General features: G+C 45.7%; 1 protein-coding gene across 2 annotated transcripts in view; it reads left to right on the forward strand.

The window, feature by feature from the left end:
• Positions 1-19,073, forward strand: part of mmp17a (matrix metallopeptidase 17a) — a 100,066-nt gene that overhangs the window by 64,101 nt on the left and 16,892 nt on the right. For both annotated transcript variants that reach the window (XM_060843901.1, XM_060843902.1), the window contains exons 5-7: positions 211-387; positions 7,043-7,142; positions 11,137-11,219. In XM_060843901.1, coding sequence (XP_060699884.1) covers positions 211-387; positions 7,043-7,142; positions 11,137-11,219 — 360 coding nt within the window. The remainder of the gene's footprint in view (positions 1-210; positions 388-7,042; positions 7,143-11,136; positions 11,220-19,073) is intronic.

Here is a 19,073-nt window from a genome sequence, read left to right on the forward strand (position 1 = left end):
ATAATTAAAATCAGGAATGTCCTCAAAGCCAGGATTGGAGGAGCACAGAGATCTCAAAGGACTGTGGGGCTAAGGTTGGTTCTGGAGATGTGGAGGGTGGGGTGGGGAGTGGCAAGGACCTGGAAGATTTGAACAATGAGAATAAGGATGATGAGGGATGGTGTGACATCACAGCCAATTTCAGAAGGTGTTTTTGTCCCTTTCTTTCAGATCCCCAGAAGATGGACCTGTTTGCAGTAGCTGTCCATGAGTTTGGTCACGCCATTGGACTGACCCATTCTTCAGTCAACGAATCCATCATGAGACCTTATTACCAGGGGCCTGTGGGTGATCCCCTCCAATACCATCTTCCTTACGATGACCGGCTCCGGATCTGGCAGATTTACGGTTTGGACTCTAACCTCATGCATTGTTCCTCGGTTGTTCTCTAGGGACCCAGAAAGTAGTAACAGAGAGTATTGTGATAAAACAGAGAACTGTAGAAGTTGGAGATCCTAAACAAAAGTAGAGATTATGAAAACAAAGTCTTAGCAGCATCAATGGGGAGAAAGCAGAGTTAATGTTCCCGAGTCTGGTGATTCTCCATCAGAACTGATAGCAGTTAGGAAAACATGGTATTTATGGTGAAGGTGAGGTTGAGGGTTCAGGAGGGAAGGCGGAAGAGATGAGCAGATAGGTAGAGATGAAGCACATGGAGACCACGAAATGAAACAAGGAGGTATCTGAGGGGCTTATTGATGGTAAGCCAGGACAGAAGCGAAGCTGACTAAGTGATAAGGGTAGGAGAGAATAGGTAGGTTGTGCTGAAAGCGACTCATGTTATGATAGGACCTGGGTATGGGGGGATGGGTAAAAAAACATGGGAAGATAAGGGTGGGCACGTTGGCTCAGTGGTTAGCACTGCTGCCTCACAGTGCCAAGGACCAGGATTTATTCTAACCTCGAGCGACTGGATGGAGTTGCACATTCTCCACGTGTCAGTGTGGGTTTCCTCCAGGTGCTCCATTTTCCTCCCACAGACCAAAGGTGTGCAGGTTAGGGTGAATTGGCCATGCTAAATTGCCCATAGTGTCCAGGGATGTGCAGGTTAGGTACATTAGTCAGGGGTGAATGTAGAGTAATAAGTTTAGGGAAAAGGGCCTGAGTGAGTTACTCTTCAGAGGGCTGAGGTGGACTTGTTGGGTCAAAGGGCCTGTTTTCACGCTGTAGGGATTCTATGATTCAATGGAATCAGGGTGTAAACTTATTGAACTTGGTGTTGAGTCCTAGAGGCTGCAGGGTCCCTAAGGGAAAGGGGAGATGCTGGTCAGCATTACGGAAAGTATTGGTTCATTCAGGTACAAATAGGAAAGGTTGCTCTCAGAAGTAACATTGTTGGGATCCAGTCTCTGAGTAATTTGAGAGTTGACATCTGGTAGGTGTGGCATGTTCCGGGAGAAACAAGCGAGTGTGGACCTACCATTCCCAAAGCTCACCACCACCCCCCACCTTAGGGTTTTCCTCATCCTCATTGTCAGACTGCACCAGGTTTAATTGGAAGCACTAGCTTTCAGATTGCTACTCCTTCATCAGGTAGTTGTGGAGAGTAAGATCATGCTCATAGAATTTTTAGCCAAAGGAGTCCAGTGTCATGGCGATGTGATACAGTAAACAATCTTAGATTAAAACTTTCATCTTTTAGAATACGCTGGTTCTGTACTTTGATATGTAAATGTACGAACTTCTTTTAAATTACATTCTCAACATAGCTCAGCTTTTTAAACAATAGGTCTGCAGTCAGTCTGTGTCCCAATGCTATGTCAGACTAACAAGCCTTTGGTACAGTTTTACTGACATTTATGTGGATTCATGCAGTTTTTGAGCAAAATAAAATGTGATTCTGCAAAAACAAATTCACCCCATAAGCTTATATTTGTGTGAATGTAGGAGCGACAGATTGAGTGTGTGCATGTATTAGATTATTTACAGTGTGGAAACAGGCCTTTCGGCCCAACAAGTCCACACCGACCTGCCAAAGTGCACCCACCCAGACCCATTCCCCTACACCTAACACTACGGGCAATTTAGAATGGCCAATTCACCTAACCTGCACATCTTTGGACTGTGGGAGGAAACCAGAGCACCCGGAGGAAACCCACGCAGACACGGGGAGAATGTGCAAACTCCACACAGTCAGTCGCCTGAGGCGGGAATTGAACCCGGGTCTCTGGCGCTGTGAGGCAGCAGTGCTAACCACTGTGCCACCGTGCCACACATGTGGGTGTGAGTGCATGCGATAGACTGTGTGTGTAAATGTGTGTATAAGCTTGGTTAAGTGTGTGTGAGGGGTGGAGGTGTGTGCATATGAGAGAGAGGGTCTGCATGGGTGTGTGGGTATGTAGGGTTGCGTATGTGTATGAGTGTATCATGCAGTGGGGTCACCTGTAGTGTGATGTGAACCCAAGGTCCCATTTGAGGCCATCCCCATGGGGACCGAAGTTGGCTATCAGCCTCTGCTTGGCCACTTTGTGTTGTTGCCTGTTCCGAAGTCTGCCTTGGAGGATGGTCCGAGGTCAAACGTCCAGGCCCACTGAGGTGTTTCCTGACTGGGAGGGAACACTCCTGCCTGGTGATTGTTGTGCGGTGCCCATTCATCCGTTGCCGTAACCTCTGCTCGGTTTTGCCAATGTACCATGCCTCAGGGCAGAGTATGAGATAGATAATGTTGGCCGAGTCACCTGAGTACATGCCGCGTACACCTATGTTTAAAAAGCTGAGCTATCTTGAGAATGTAATTTAACAGAAGCTCTGGGATTTACATATTAAAGAACAGAAACCAGCAAATCCCATTATAAAAGATGTAGGTTTTAATCTAAGATTGTTTACTGTATCACATCTCCATGACAGTGGATTCCTTTAGCTATAAATTTTGTGAGCATGATCTTAACCTCCACAATCACCTGATGAAGGAGCGGCGCTCCAAAAGCTAGTGCTTTCAATTAAACCTGTTAGACAATAACCTGGTGTTTGATTTTTAACCTTGTCCACCCGAGTCCAACACTGGCTCCTCCAGGTCATTGTCAGACTGGTGTAGACAGATCCCTGTGATTGGTCAGTAACTCCATCTTGCTGTGTCATGTGATGGAAAAGAGTGAACTCAAGGGTTTTTTTCAAAGAATTGTTAATGGGATGGCTTGGCCAATATTTATTTGCCCAGAGGGCAATGAGGAGTCAGCCATGTTTCTGTGGGACTGGAGGCACATGTAGATAAAGTAAGAGCAGAAGATTTCCTTAACTGGAGGACATTGGTAGCAATAACTGAATGTTTACATAGCTCTTCATTTCAGATTTTCTTCTGAATTCAAAATTCATCCATCATAGTGGGAGTTGACCCTGTGCCCTCCCAGTTCTGAGGAAGGATCACTTGATCTGAAACGTGAACTCTGATTTCTCTCCACAGATGCTGTCAGACCTGCTGAGCTTTTCCAGCAACTTCTGTTTTCGTCCCTAGAATATTAATCTGGCTGAGTGATATTCCACAATGCCACCATCACCTTTCCCCACTTGGGGGCTGCTATGTTCCTAGCTTAAGATATGCTGGGTTATATGCAGTCTTCAGAACAGGGAGAAAATGATATTTGTCCAACCAGAAACCATCTCGAAACCAGCTACTGCCTATGACTGCCAGCATTAAATCTCACAATGTGCCTGGACTTAATGTACTCAACTGAGTACTTACACAATGAGATTTATGACTTCTCTGGGCTAATCAATCATTGAGAGAATTTAATAAAAATCAAACTGTCTGGAAGAATGTGTTTGACTTCCAGCTGTGTTCTTGTTGAAAACAGCCTTCACATCTGTCTAACTGTGACCATCTTTAATATTAAAAGCTTAGATTTAAATGTCTCTCTCTATTGCTTTTTTCTGAATTGAGATGAATTCTGACAGTGGAGATTGGTTTCACATCCATCTGCCAGGATACAGATATATCCGTTACCTGCTGAAAGATCATAGATACAGATCAGGTCCCCGTGGTTACATGGGGAGACCGTCTGTGTGGAGTTTGCACATTCTCCCTGTGTCTGTGTGGCTTTCCTCCAGGTGTTCTGGTTTCCTCCCACAGTCCAGAGATGTGCAGGTCAGAGTAGATTGGCCATGCTAAATTGCCCATAGTGTTCCAGGATGTGCAGGCTAGGCGGATTGACCATGGGAAATGCAGGGACAGAGCAGGGGCAGTGGGTCTGGGTGGGGTGCTCTTCAGAGGGTTGATGTGGTGTTAATGGGCTGAATGGCCTGCTTCCACACTGTAGGGATTCTATGATTCTATAATGTCTCACTGAAGACTGAAGGGCAATTTGAATTCACGGTGAAAATCAATCTACCCAGCCCCAACCTTTGGAGTGCAAGATTTTAACTCTTTTAGCCTGACACATGATTCCTGGTCAAAACTGATGAGAATTATGTCATACTTGGACAGCAGGGGTGGGGAAGTAGGGTTGGGATGGGACAAAGTTGGTGAGGTACCTTGTGGGGTGATGGTCACTGTGAAAAGGAGTTCCAGGGTGGGGAGGATGAAGGGATTGTCAACACTGCAAGACAGAGAGTGCAGGAAGTGTGGCACCTGAATGAGCCTCCCACTCTTCCAGTCTCCCAACTCATGGGCTGCAGTGAGGCACGAACAACAACAACTTACACTGGTCCAAGGTGCTATGTAGTGGAAGCAAAGCTAGATTTGACTATGAAACAAAAACAGAAATTGCTGGAAAGGCTCAGCAGGTCTGGCAGCACCAATCTAATCTAGACTCTGTGCAGAGAAACCAAAGTTAACATTTTGGATCCGGGGGCCCTTCCTCAGAACTGATGGTAACGAGGAAAATGTTGGTTTACCTGCAGAAGCTAGAGTAGGGGGAGGGGGCAAGGAGTAAACAATGGGGGGGGGGGGAATAGAGCCCAAAAGGAGAGAAAAACAGTTGGACAAACAAAAGAATTGATAATGATCTGGCTGGGAGGGTGAATAGCTGTTAATGGAGACTAACAATAGGCTGTGAGCAATGGCAGACTGTGTGATAACTAGGCCTGGGTGTGTGTGGCAGGTTCATGGGAGACTATGCGCGAGGCAAGGTGATGTTGGGGACAGGAGATATAAAAAAAATTGGTCAAAGAGAGTAGGGTCATAAGGAAGCGAGTTCGAGGGATGGCGATGTGCAGGAACTGAACTCCAGAGGTTGAAGTGTCCGAATTTCTGAACGGCTGACCGATGGCGCTGAAATGATTAAAAGAATGCTGAGATCTCAGGTGAAAATGGAGGGAGATGGGGGTGGGGAGAGGGTGGAGAGCTGGGTACAGCCACAGAGGGATTTCAAAATTATACAAAGAATGTCAAAACTGAGGCACTGTTTAACCAGGAGCCAGTATCGGTCAGCTTGCACAGAGACCGTTGGGTGAATGGCACTGGATGCAAGTGCATAGATAGCAGCAGAGATTTGAATGGCCTCAGGCTTGTGAAGGGTAAAATATGGAAGGCCATTCTGCAGGGTGCTGGAATAATTCTGCAGCAAGGTAATAACTATGTGAATGAGAGATTGGGCAGCTGAGGCAGGATGTTATAGAGGTCTTCATGATGGTTGGATTGGGAGATGGAAGTTCAGCAAGGGCTCAATGTGACACCAATGTTGTGAAGAGTCTGGTGGAGCCATATGCAGTTGCCAGGGAATGGATCAAGATTGGTGGTGACAGAGCGTGGTTATTGGGCAGAGCTAAAGACAGTGAATATCTGTGCTTATTCAATACTGGGTGTGGAATAAATTAGAAAGAGATTTCATCACCTATGAGGGGCAACTAGATAAAGCAAGGAAGGTGCTCATTGCTAGGCTAATTATAAAAAAATTTAAAATATTTTTACAGAAGAACTACCTCTGTTTCAGCTCCTTCAGCCAACTAGAGACCGTGATCATGTTGGAGAGTATTACTGTTGAATTGCTTATTCCTGTTTCTAGTTCAGATCTTTGTGTGTGTGTGTGTGTGTGTGTGTGCCTATTTATGTCCCTTATTGTGAGGTGATAGACGCCGACTTTAAAACCAGCTACTAATTGTGGAATAACAAATTATTCCAAATAGAAACTATTTGTTCCAGTGTGGCACTGAGGGAGTACTGCACTGTCACAGGATCGGTACTGAATGAGCGGCGCACTGTCGGAGGGTCAGCACTGAGGGATTGTCACACTGTTGGAGGGTCAGTGCTCAGGGAGTGCTGCACTGTCGGAGAGTCAGTGCTGAGGGAGTGCTGCAATGTTGGAGGGTCAGTGCTGAGGGAGCGCTGCAATGTTGGAGGGTCAGTGCTGAGGGAGTGTCGCACTGTCGGAGGGTCAGTGCTAAGGGAGCACTGCATCGTTGGAGGGTCAGTGCTGAGGGAGTGTCGCGCTGTTGGAGGGTCAGTGCTGAGGGAGTGCTGCACTGTTGGAGGGTCAGTGCTCAGGAGTGCTGGATGTCATTCAGTGGGACATGAACTGATAGCTCCCTCAAATACAATCAAATCCTGTGAAGGCTTCACAAAAGTTTGAAGTGTATTCCGAACAATGAGAGAAGACACGTGTTCTATTAAATTGAGGTCATTCAGCCCTCAGAAGAGAGACGTTCTTCAAGTTACTCTCTAATACCACACTCCGAGCTGATAATGAAAGCTGAAGCAGTACCCTGGGCATAAAAGAATAAATGGGATAGTCGATGAACTGGAAAGAATGTTGCTAATTAGAAATGTCATCCGTTGATTTAATACATATGCGGAGTACAGAAGGGTACTTAGATCTAGATGATGAGATACCAATGGCCTTGACAAAGAGCCTGAAAAATTGCAGTTGTAGCTTCCTGCAGCTCCAGACAGCTCTGAGCCGTTCACATTAACCTCGTGATACCAAAGGGGATAAAATAAAAGCCTGTTTGGAGAGATTTTACAAGACTGCACTATCAAATTTGATTTGCTCTTTGGTTAATCAGGTTTAGTCAGGACCGTGCTTGTCTGTTTTGTTTATTTGAAGTGGTGTTTAATTTTTTCTTTCTCCAGGTGTCAGAGAGCTGCTGTTCCCCACCAGCCAAGTTCCACTGGATAATTCATCCTGGAACCCAGTGTTGCCAGTACCTGCAGACTCATGGCCGACTGTTCTGTGAGTACTGCTTACTCAAGCCATCACTTTCACCAACCCCCCTCCCAGCCCCCCCATCTCTCTTCTCATCCCCTCAGACCCCCGCTCAGCAGTCAGCTTCACTACAAGGCAAGAAACGTCACATTTCAAGGGACCACCTTTTTTAAAAATGTTTTCATCTTCCACTCATCAGGACAATTTGCAAGAATACTGTATTGGAGAGAAACTTCTTCACCCAGAGAGTGGGGAACCCGTGCAATTCACTGCCACTGAACGTAATTGGAACCAAAACATCGTGTGTTTTTAAGAAGGACGCAGATACAGCTCCTATAGCTAAGGGGATCAAGGGATTAGGGTATTGACCTCAATGATCAGATTGAAGGGAGGACAGGATCGAAGGGCTGAATGGCCTGCTCCTCTCTTCAATGTTTCTGTGTAATTCGTGTGAAAAGCTGACATTTATACAGCTAATAGCTGCCACCTCTTACATTAAGTTGCCAGTAACGTTCAAATTGATTCTAGTTGTCGGGGTATCACTGCATTAGGAGTACATTTTCACTCTCTGTCTATCTCATCCCAGACTCGATAAGTAGATGAAAAAAAACGGCTGAATTGAATTTATTGTCACCCGTACCGAGGCACAGTGAAAAGCTCTGTTTTATGAATACTACAGCTTATAGATTGTCAGATGTTTTGAGTCTATTGTTGCCATCAAAACAATGAGGTTTAATGAAAATGAACAGAGTGTATCCTGTTCAGGAAATTCCGTCCTTTGACAATATCAATCCCAAGGTGCTGATTTCAAATGGCCCTGCTTCATCAATGCTTTCTAATTGCACGGCCTGCAAACCGATGTCAATAATATCTGCCAAAGATGGCTGTACGTTTTCTCAATGGATTGGAAAGGATGTAGGCAATGCTGGCTAGACCTACATTTATTGCCTTTCCCAAGTTCCCTTGAGAAGGTGATGGTTGAAATAACTCCACAGGGGCTGGTATCCAGTCACCAAGTCCTCCTTTATTAACATGTGGAGAGTCCTGATCCAGCTCCCTCAGTGCCAGTTCTCAAAGTGAACAGAACCCCTGACACTCCTGTTTATATCTGTCAGCCAGGGCTCCTGATTAGACCATGTTAACAGCCCCAATCAGGGAACTCCTACTCTATGAGGTCCACCTGGCTGACCCCATTACAAACACTACTTCCCTCCCCCTCTGAGTCCGAGGATGTGGGCTGCTCTTTCGCTTGTAACTCCTCCTGGGGTGTGTCAGCACTGGATCAGGTTCCCCTTTCACCCAGATCATCTCAGAAAATATTCATCCTCTTCTTCAGACGACAAATGCTGTCAAGGCAGTGACATCCCCTGTGTCCGTCTCAGATTCCGAGATATCTACCAAGCTCGATGGAGAGGGAAAACCCACGCGTTCAGGAACAGTCGGAAAGGCTGTCAAGGGCCCGGGCACTTTCTGCTCCTGCACCATTTGTGGGTTTGCTGCTTTCGTGTGGTCCCCGTGCTCGTTCAGGACCATCACACCAACCCGCACTTTCTACATCACTGGCCCTGACCTTGCGTTGACCATGCCTCTTACCCATGCAGGGCCATTCCTGTAGCATCCTACACCCTAATCATCATCCCCTAAAGTTACCTGTCTCTCTCTCTCTCTCTCTCTGTCAGCAGAGTCTTGTGTCTGACATTTGTGTTCCTGATGCTGTTTCACCCTTCCCTGCCCCAGGTCTGTGAAGATCAGGTTTAACCTGATTCTCCCAGTTAGTAACTCTGCTGGAGCTCTCCCTGTAGTTACATGAGGGTGGTCTGATAATCAAATAGTGATCAGGATGGCTTGGTATCTAGTGGAGTTTTCAGCTGTTTCTTTAATGAAAACAACAAATGTTGGATAAAACAGTAGGTCAGACAGCATCCATTCATCTTCATCTGAGTCATCTAAACTTGAAACGTTAGCTTGCTCTCTATCAATGGATGTTGTCTGACTCACTGAAATCTCCAGCATTTGCTGTTTTCAGGATAGATTCCAGCATCTGCAGTAACTTGCTGCTCGGCTGTTTCTTTAAGCCTACCTTCAAAGCTTGGACTGCTCTTCCAGCAGTTCTGGGAGTCCATGTATTGCAAAAGATACGCACAGTTTTTTCTGTTGTAATTCCCATGTTTGACGAATGGACTCTGTGCACGTCCAGCCACTTTGAGTGGGGGTCCACAGTGACAAAGAACATCAAGCCCATGAAAGGACCAGCATGATTGATGTGTAACTGCGTCCAGCGTTTACTCGGCCATTCCCACAAATGTGGGGAAGTAACTGGTGATACCTTTTGTCCTTGTTGGCACCCTGGGCACTGTCCCACCAATGCAGCTATGTCTGTATCCAATCCTGGCCACCAGATATAACATCTTACCCACATTTTCATTTTGGAAACCCCTGGATACTGGTTGAGTTCAGCCAGTATCTGGTAGTGACCCATGCTCAGGGCAATCACTCTTGCTCCCCATGATAATATGCCATCCTCTACTGTGATCTGGTCTCTCCAGGTCCAGAACAGGTCTCAGTTGCCTCCTGGTCAATATGCAAGGTTGCCTTGGATCATTTGATATCCTAAGCCTTTCCTGAAAAACGTAAGGGTATTTAGTTAGGACTTCACTCAGGCAGCCATTTTCTAATCGAAAAATGTTCAGCCACTGTAGATGAATCTTTCTGAAGTGATTTCATCCAATCAAGTTCAAGCCTGAGTCTCTTACTATCGTCAGTGGGAACTGAGCCAGCTGCTTCTCATTAGAGACCAGAACCCCAGTTGTACCCCTAATCTGTAAAGGTTCCCTGGTCTGGGTTCTCGGTCTAGCTGAGGTCTTGCACAAATTTAAGGATTGGAGTCCAGAGTGAATTTTGTTACAGACTGGTTCTGTGGTCACTGAAACAGTTGCACCGGGATCAACCTCCAATAGAGCTGGGTGACAATTTAACCAGGATATTGTAAGCAATTTAACTTCTAAACCAAATGTAGGTTGACTTCCCAGAATGTGCTCTCTCACAGATACTGGTCTATGAGTTCTCTTTCCCCATTCACGTCCAGTGGGACTGCCTTGCTGTTTCAATTCCATAAACAGGCAGCAACTGCACTGGTTTGCTGGCCCAGATCCTGATGAAACGTGTTAACCGTTTGACCGAGGCTTGGTTTTGTTTTGGGGTTTTGCTGTGGGCTGATCTAGAGTCCCTCTGTCCAGGATATGCCCGAGTGAGGCGACGCAATCGCCTTCACTCAAGCGGTGTTCCCCAAGCTCGGTCGGACTGGGAGGGTGTCGACTTCCATCAGCGGAGCCTGAAACCCATCTGCTCCACTTGCTGCATTTTCCAAAGATGAAGCCAGTTGTAGTGCCTGTTTGACATCCAGTTAGGCCTCAGTTGGTAGGCGCTTTTACATGGTTACATCAATAATTATGGGTCATAGGTGAGAAAGCTTGTGGGTTACCTTCCTGCCCCACGGTCAACTCGAGCCTCTAGGTGGGAAATCAACATCCAATGAAGGGCCTCATTCTGCTCCTGCTAGTTTTCACTCACTGGCTAGTGAATCAGGAAACTGTAAAGCAAATATATACGTGGCACCTAAACAGAGATAGCCACGACCACCCCTCACCCATTCAAACTCCTCAGATACCCCACTGTCTCACAGACAATAGGAAATGGAAAGGAATCTTCATTTAGTTGAGTGAATGAGCTCTAGCTTTCAATCAGCCACTCTCCACAGAAATCCTCAATCTCTACTTTATTAATGCCTCCAAATTTCCTTCCTGGGGCTTTTGTGCCAACATCCTAGAGATTATTCTTCAATTCTTGGAGACTACAGAGCAATCTGCAGGATTCGCAATCCCCTAGTCCTCCCCCATAGACTGCCCACCTACACTGGTGAGTGGTTCCCCACATTTGCCAGTGGAATGAAAAGTGGATGGATTGAGGAGTTCTGGAATATGAAGAAAGCTGCGTCGCTGACCTGGCTGTCTTTCCTTTGAAGGTCTCGACCAGATGTTCCTGACAGATGTAACACTAACTTTGATGCTGTGGCTCAGATCAGGGGAGAAGCTTTCTTCTTTAAAGGTAAAGACTGGAATTCTGCTTTTATTTCATTTTGCTGCAAAATTGTATGAGCTATTTTGACACATAAATTCTAACCTACACTGTACCAACAAGTTCTGAGAACTGAACTCATCACCTCTTTCTGTGGTGGTGATTAATTTTCCCCTCTCCTTCCCCTGCTACCTGCGTTAAATCCACTGTGTACAGTTTGACTCGGAACCCACATCAAGCACTGTGTCCACTTCTGGTTAATCCCCACATTGAGCACTGTGTCCACTTCTGGTTAATCCCCACATTGAGCACTGTGTCTATTTCCACTGATTGAAACAGGAAGGTGATGTTGAAATTGCAGAATGTGCCACTGTGAGAGGAACGAACTGTCTCAGGACGAGTAAATAATGAGAACTGGAGAAAAATGGGCTCGTCAGAAGGGACTTTGTAGAGTTTGAGCCAATATTCAACAGGCAGAAAAATGTAACTTTATTCTCATCTCCAAATACACTCATGCCAAGGGATTCAGAGGAAATGAGTTCGAACTGACAAAAATAAAGTATTAACACTTAAGTCACACAAAGAATGAATCAGCACGTAGCAGCAAAAATGTTGAAACAATTACTGGAACAGTCAGTGGCAATGGTGGAGAGGGAGACACTTATTTCTGCCTGAACTTAGCGTTGCTGTCTCACAGTGTGATATCTCATTGTGTCTGAGCTCGTTACCAACCCATTGAATCACGTCATTTGTACTTGGAACATTGTGATGCCTTATTCACAAATGTCCAGGGCAAGACCTGCATCCAACACTGCATTCTGTTAGTTCTCAGGTATAATTTACTCTTTACAAACCTGTGAACGCAGGCAGCTGCCTCCAATTTCCTTGTCTATTTATGTGAATGTTTACAGTGACAGAGTGGACTGTGTGACAATGAGGTATTCAAATTGCAGTCCCATACAATTACCAGCACCAGGCTGGAAATGCAGATTGACCTGAAGGATACACTAGAACTGGGCAGTCAGTCAGTCTGTTTCCTGCTAAGACGGCTGAAGGATTATTTGTGTGTAAGACTGAAATAAAATGAATCTTGGCTCCATTCAACCATGCAGCTTCCAGAAAGAAATTATAAATGTGATGCATGTCTCGCTCATTTAATTTTTTAATTTTCCACCTTCGTCAATTCATAGCATCCAAGAAGAAAGACCAGTCAGTCCTTTGGGCTGGTACCTGGCTCTCTATAACAACCGTCCAATTCCTCATACACCAGGATTGTTTTCCTTTTCAAACGATTATAAAATTCCTTTCTGAACGCTCCTGTTTATGTCACCCTGACTGGCAGAATGTTCCTGATCACAACAATTCATTGCCGAGAAACCTGCTTCCTCTCTTATCTAACCTATCCCAGGTTACTGAGGGAAGCGAGAGAGGAAATAGCTGGGGCCTTAACAGATATCTTTGCAGCATCCTTGAAAATGGGAGAGGTCCCAGAGGACTGGCTAATTGCTAATGTCCCCTTATTTAAGAAGGATAGCAGGGATAATCCAGATAATTACAGACTTGTGAGCCTGACATCAGTGGTAGGGAAGCTACTGGAGAAGATACTGAGGGACAGGATTTATTCCCATTTGGAAGAAAATGGGCTTATCAGTGATAGGCAGCATGGTTTTGTGGTGGGAAGGTCATGCCTTAGAAATCTAATAGAATTCTTTGAAGAGGTGACAAAATTATTGATGAGGGAAGCAAGATGGATAGAGAACTGACTGGGCAGCAGGAGACAGGGAGTAGTAGTGGAAGGGAGCTTCTCAAAATGGAGACCTGTGACCACTGGTGTTCCACAGGGGTCAGTGCTGGGACCAGTGTTGGTTGTAATATACGTAAATAATCTGGAGGAAAGTATAGGTGGTCTGATTAGTAAGTTTGCAGATGACACTAAGATTGATGAAGTAGCAGATAGTGAAGGGGACTGTCAGAGAATACTGCAGAATATCGATAGATTGGAGAGTTGGGTAGAGAAATGGCAGATGGACTTCAATCTAGACGAAGGTGAGGTGATGCATTTTTCAAGAGTGAACTATACAGTAAATGGAAAGGTCCTGGGGAAAATTGATGTACTGAGAGATCTGGGTGTTCAGGTCCATTGTTCCCTGAAGGTGGCAACACCGGTCGATAGAGTGGTCAAGAAGGCAGACGGCATGCCTTCCTTCATCGGACAGGGGATTGAGTACAAGAGTTGGCATGTCATGTTTGGGTGGCACGGTGGCACAGTGGTTAGCACTGCTGCCTCACAGCTCCAGAGACCCGGGTTCAATTCCCGACTCAGGCGATCCACTGTGTGGAGTTTGCACATTCTCCCCGTGTTTGCGTGGGTTTCCTCCGGGTGCTCCGGTTTCCTCCCACACTCCAAAGATGTGCGGGTCAGGTGAATTGGCCATGCTAAATTGCCCGTAGTGTTAGGTGAAGGGGTAGGGGTATGGGTGGGTTGCGCTTCGGCGGGTTGGTGTGGACTTGTTGGGCCGAAGGGCCTGTTTCCACACTGTAAGTAATCTAATCTAATAGTAATCTAATCTAATCTAATGTTACAGTAGTATAAGACTTTGGTTCGGCCACATTTGGAATACTGTGTACAGTTCTGGTCGTCACATTACCAAAAGGATGCTTTGGAGAGGGTGCAGAGGAGGTTCACCGGGATGTTGCCTGGTATGGAGGGCACTAGCTATGAAGAGAGGTTGAGTAGATTAGGATTATATTCATTAGAAAGAAGGAGGTTGAGGGGGGACCTGGTTGAGGCCTACAAAATCATGAGCGGTATAGACAGGGTGGATAGCAAGAAACTGTTTCTTGGAGTGGAGAATTCAATTACTAGGGGTCAGGAGTTCAAGGTAATGGGGGAAAAGTTTAGTTCTTTATGGAGAGGGTGGTGGGTTCCTGGAACGCATTGCCAGTGGAGGTGGTAGAGGTGAGCACGTTAGCATAATTTAAGATGTATCTAGACAGATAGATGAATGGGCAGGGAGCAGAGGGATACAGATCCTTAGAAAATAGGCGACATGTTTAGATAGAGGATCTGGATCAGTGCAGGCCTGGAGGGCTGAATGGCCTGTTCCTGTACTGTAATTTTCTTTGTTCTTCTCATTATCCTTTTCACTAATTGGATTCAATCTGCATCTTCCATTTGAGTTAACATTTTGGATCCAGTGACCCATACATCCAGGCCTCTCCACATTGGGGAGACAAAGTGTAGACTGGGTGATGAAATAATTTCACAGAGACTGGAATATCCCTTCACCCTGTCACCCTTTATTTATACGTTAACAGTTCCTTACTTTAATACTGCCTCATTCAGAGTCAGCTATCAGAGAGTCAGCATCTCTGACCCTCCTGTTTATATCTGTCAGCCAGGGCTCCCTGTTTGGACCAGCTGAACATCCCAAATCAGGGAACGCATAGTCTAGGAGGCCCTACTGGCTGACCTTGTTACAGTCACTACAGGTGGCCACTGTGCAGAACATCTACATTCCATCCACAAAAATGACCCTGAGCTTCCAGTCACCTGCCACTTTAACAGCCCACCCTGTTCCCTGGCCAACATCCCTGTCTCAGGGTTGCTGCAGTGCTCCAGTGAAGCTCAGCACAAGCTGGAAGAACAGCTCATTTTCCACTTGGGGACCCTGCAGCCCATTGGACTCAATACCGAGTTCAATAATCTTTGGGCCTGAGCACCTTCTCCCATGCCATTACCCCAACCCCCACACACCAGGCCCTGTCATCACGTGATCTACTACCACATACAGCCTATTGTCAGTCAGTAATCGCCCTGACGAACAGCTATTTGTCCTCACAGACTGACCTTTACCCTTTCCTTTGTATGTTGTTCTCTCTCTCTGGGCTCCACATCCACCTCCCCCTCTCCCCACCCCATCCTCAGCATATACACCAACCTTTTCTGAGCTATAATCAGTTCTGAAGAAGGGTTGCTGGACCCAAAATGTGAACTTCAATTTCTCTCTCCAGATGCTCCCATACCTGCTAAGTTTCTCCAGTAACTTGTGTTTCTGTGTCGAATTTCCAATATCATCAGTTCTTTGTTTTCTTTTCCTTCATTTGTTGGCCCTCCTGCCTCTGAGCAGTGTATCTCATTGTTTGCCCCATTAAAATTCTTTCAGAGCTTGAACACCCTTAATCAACCTGAGCCCACTGCCCAGAACCAGGCCATGGAGCCCAATTGCTCCAAGCTGGTGTTTCTGTTACGTCTCATCTTCTCACTCCCTCTCCATCTCACTCCAACACCATTGCCTTCTGTCTCTTTCTCCCTTCAAGTGTTAATCTAACTTTCTCTAAAATACATTTGTATCATTCATCTTAACCACTGCCTGTGGCAGTGAGTTCCCCATTCTCTTCATGTCGGTAGTTAAGCACTTCCCCTGGCTTCACCTTCACTACTCTAAGGAGAATAATCACAGTTTTCTATACGTAAGATGGATGTCTTGACCTGGTATGGCTAAAATTCTGCGGATGGTTTTCATCCCCTTATCCAAGGAATGATCATAGTATCCCTCCAGTGTGGAACCAGGCCATTTAGCCCATTGGGTCCAACCTGGCCCTCCTAAGAGCATCCCGCCCATCTCTATAACCCTGCATTCCCCATGACTAAACCACATCCCTGGTCACTATGGGTAATTTAGCGTGGCCAATCCACCCTAACCTGCACATCTTTGCATCGTGGTAGGAAACCAGAGCACCCGGAGGAAACCCACGCAGAGACAGGGACAATGTGCAAACTCCACACAGACAGTCACCCGAGGATAGAATCGAACCAGGTCCCTGGCGCTGTGAGGCAGCAGTGCTGACCACTGAGTCACCGTGCCACCCTATCCCAGGCTTAATTACACACAAGGATACAAAGAGTAACTACTAATCATGAGATTCCTTGGGTCCTCCTGACAATATGATAATATGATATATAAACATGAGCTACTTCACTTCAAAATATCCCCCCAGAACATCCTTTATACTTAAGCGTTGAAGATATTCCAATCTGCAGATCAGAAAGGTGCTTATCGTTCCCCTGTGCAGTTTCCATTCTGCAAGGCTCTCATGATTTATTATTGTTCAGCATTGACACCAAACTCAGCAAGCTTTCCCAGTTTGGAATTTCAGCCCATGCACTTGCATTGCAGGCAGTCCAGAGAGGGTTCATTAGCTTGTTCCTGAGGATGCAGGGACTGCCTCATGAGGAGAGGTTGAGTAGGTTGGGCCTGTACTCATTGGAGTTTAGAAGAATGAGAGATGACCTTATTGAAGCATATAGATTCTTCGAGGAGTCGACAGAGGGAGATGTGGAGACATTGTTTCCCCATTGTGGGGGGGTCTAGGATCAGAGGGCATCAACTCTGAGTAAGGGATCACCCCATTGAAGACAGAGATGAGGAGGAATTTCCTCTCGCAGAGGGGAGAGAATCTGTGGAATTCTTTACTGCAGAGGACTGTTAAGGCTGAGTCATTAAAATTATTCAAGGCAGAGATAGACAGATTTTTAATCAGGAAGGGAAATCAAGGGTTATGGGGAAAAGGCAGGATAGTGGAGTTAGATGATCAAATCAGCCATTGCCTGATTGGATGATGGAGGAGACTTGATGGGCTGAATGGCCTGTTTAGTTCTCACATCCAATAGTATTATTCTGCTTGCTATTTTACTTGGCTCTCATTTGCTCTTGGTCTTACCACTGACAGTATATCCACATCAGTGTCCTTCACTCCTGTACATGCTTCCTATTTCCCTTCTTCACAACAACAACTCGCATTTGAATGGCATCCTTTAATGTTGATTATCAAACAGAATTTAACACTGAGATTGGTCAATGAGCTAGGTTTTAGGGAGCGTTCTAAAGGAGATGAGAGAGGTGGGGAACTGAAGAGGTTTTGGAGGAGATTCCAGGCCTTAGAACCAGGCAGCTGGAGTCATGGCTGCCATTAAAATGTGGGAATCACAAAAGGCCAGAAATCTTGGAATACCCAAAGCTATCGCTATTTGTTTTGGTCTTCATTTATGTTTTACACACATGGGATTATTTGTGTTAATTTTGCACATAGCTTGCTCTCTTCCTCACTGTTTTCTCTGACTTTATGTAACATGTCCAGCATTGAAACAGGCCATTTGGCCCATTGGGTCTATGCAACATTTTTGTTTTGTACAAGTGTTCTCCCACCCAACCCCACCTCACTCTATCCTCATGGTAAGGAATCATTGGTGTAAATAGTCTAGATATCTTGAAGGGGTAGCTGGATGAACATATTACACACTTATATACCTGTGCTTTTCACTTTGCTCTAATCAGGACACATACAAGAATGTCAAAGGGGACGTCAATTCATTGCTCAGTCCTTTGAGTATAGGAGTAGGGAAGTCAGGTTGAGGTTGTATAGGACATTGGTGAGGCCTCTTCTGGAATACTGTGTCCAGTTCTGATCGCCCAATTATAGGAAGGACATGGATGTAGGTTTGCTCGCTGAGCTGGAAGGTTTGTTTTCAGATATTTCGTCACCATACTGGGTAACATCTTCAGTGAACCTCTGGATGAAGCACTCGTGGTGTAGCCTCCTTTCTATTTATATGTTTGGGTTGGTGATGTCATTTCCTATTCTTTTTCTCAGGGGTGGTAAATGGGATTGAAGTCAATGTGTTTGTTGATAGAGTTCCAGTTGGAATGCTTCTAGGAATTCTCATGCGTGTCTCTGTTTGGCTAGTCCTAGGATGGATGTGTTGCCCCAGTCGAAGTGGTGTCCTTGCTCATCCGTATGATTAGGTTAGATTACTTACAGTGTGGAAACAGGCCCTTCGGCCCAACAAGTCCACACCGACCTGCTGAAGCGCAACCCACCCATACCCCTACATTTACCCCTTACCTAACACTAGGGGCAATTTAGCATGGCCAATTCACCTGACCCGCACATCTTTGGACTGTGGGAGGAACCCGGAGCAAACCCACGCAGACATGGGGAGAACATGCAAACTCCACACAGTCAGTCGGCTGAGTCAGGAATTGAACCCGGGTCTCAGCCGCTGTGAGGCAGCAGTGCTAACCACCATGCCACCGTGCCACCCACTAGTGATACTAGTGAGACACAGTCATATCTTTTTGTGGCCAGTTGATGTTCACGTAGCAAGGATATTATTAAGCTGGAGAGGGTTCAGAAGAGATTTCCCAGGATGTTGCTGGAAATGGAAGATTTGAGTTATAAAGAAAGGCTGGATAGGCTGGGACTGTTTTCACTGGAAAATAGGAGGTTAAGAAGCGACCTGGTAGAAGTTTATAAAATAATGAAAGGTATAGACGAGTTAATAGTAGTTGCCTTTTCCTGAGGATTAGGATTTCAATACTAGAGGGCAGATTTTTAAGGTGAGAGGAGAAAGATTTAAAGAAGACATGAGGGACAAATTCTTTACACAGATAGTGATTTGTGTGTGGAATGAACTTCCTGAGGGGGTAGTGGGTGTGGGTACAATTACAACATTTAAGAGAGATTTGGATAAGTATATGAAGAGGGAAAGGTTTTGAGGGAGATGGATCAGGTGCAGTCAGCTGAGACTAGTCTAGGTTGGGATTATGGTCAGCATGGACTGGTTGGACCGAAGGGTCTGTTTCTCTGCTGTCAGACTCTGTGACAAACAGCCTGCTGATAGGTTAGCAAGTGGGTTCTCATTGGTCAAGTGTTGCCATGGCAAATGCACACAGGAACATTTAAAAGCCAATTAGTGTTTACATTCACAAACGGAAATTAATTCTGATAAGTTGTTTTGAAAGCGGATCATTTTGTGCAGCAATATTCAAATTCTGTCCGAGCTGCTATTGAACAGAAGGATGCAGAGATGGGGCTTGGAGG

Source organism: Hemiscyllium ocellatum, chromosome 24, assembly GCF_020745735.1.
Source record: "Hemiscyllium ocellatum isolate sHemOce1 chromosome 24, sHemOce1.pat.X.cur, whole genome shotgun sequence".
NCBI lineage: Eukaryota > Metazoa > Chordata > Chondrichthyes > Orectolobiformes > Hemiscylliidae > Hemiscyllium > Hemiscyllium ocellatum.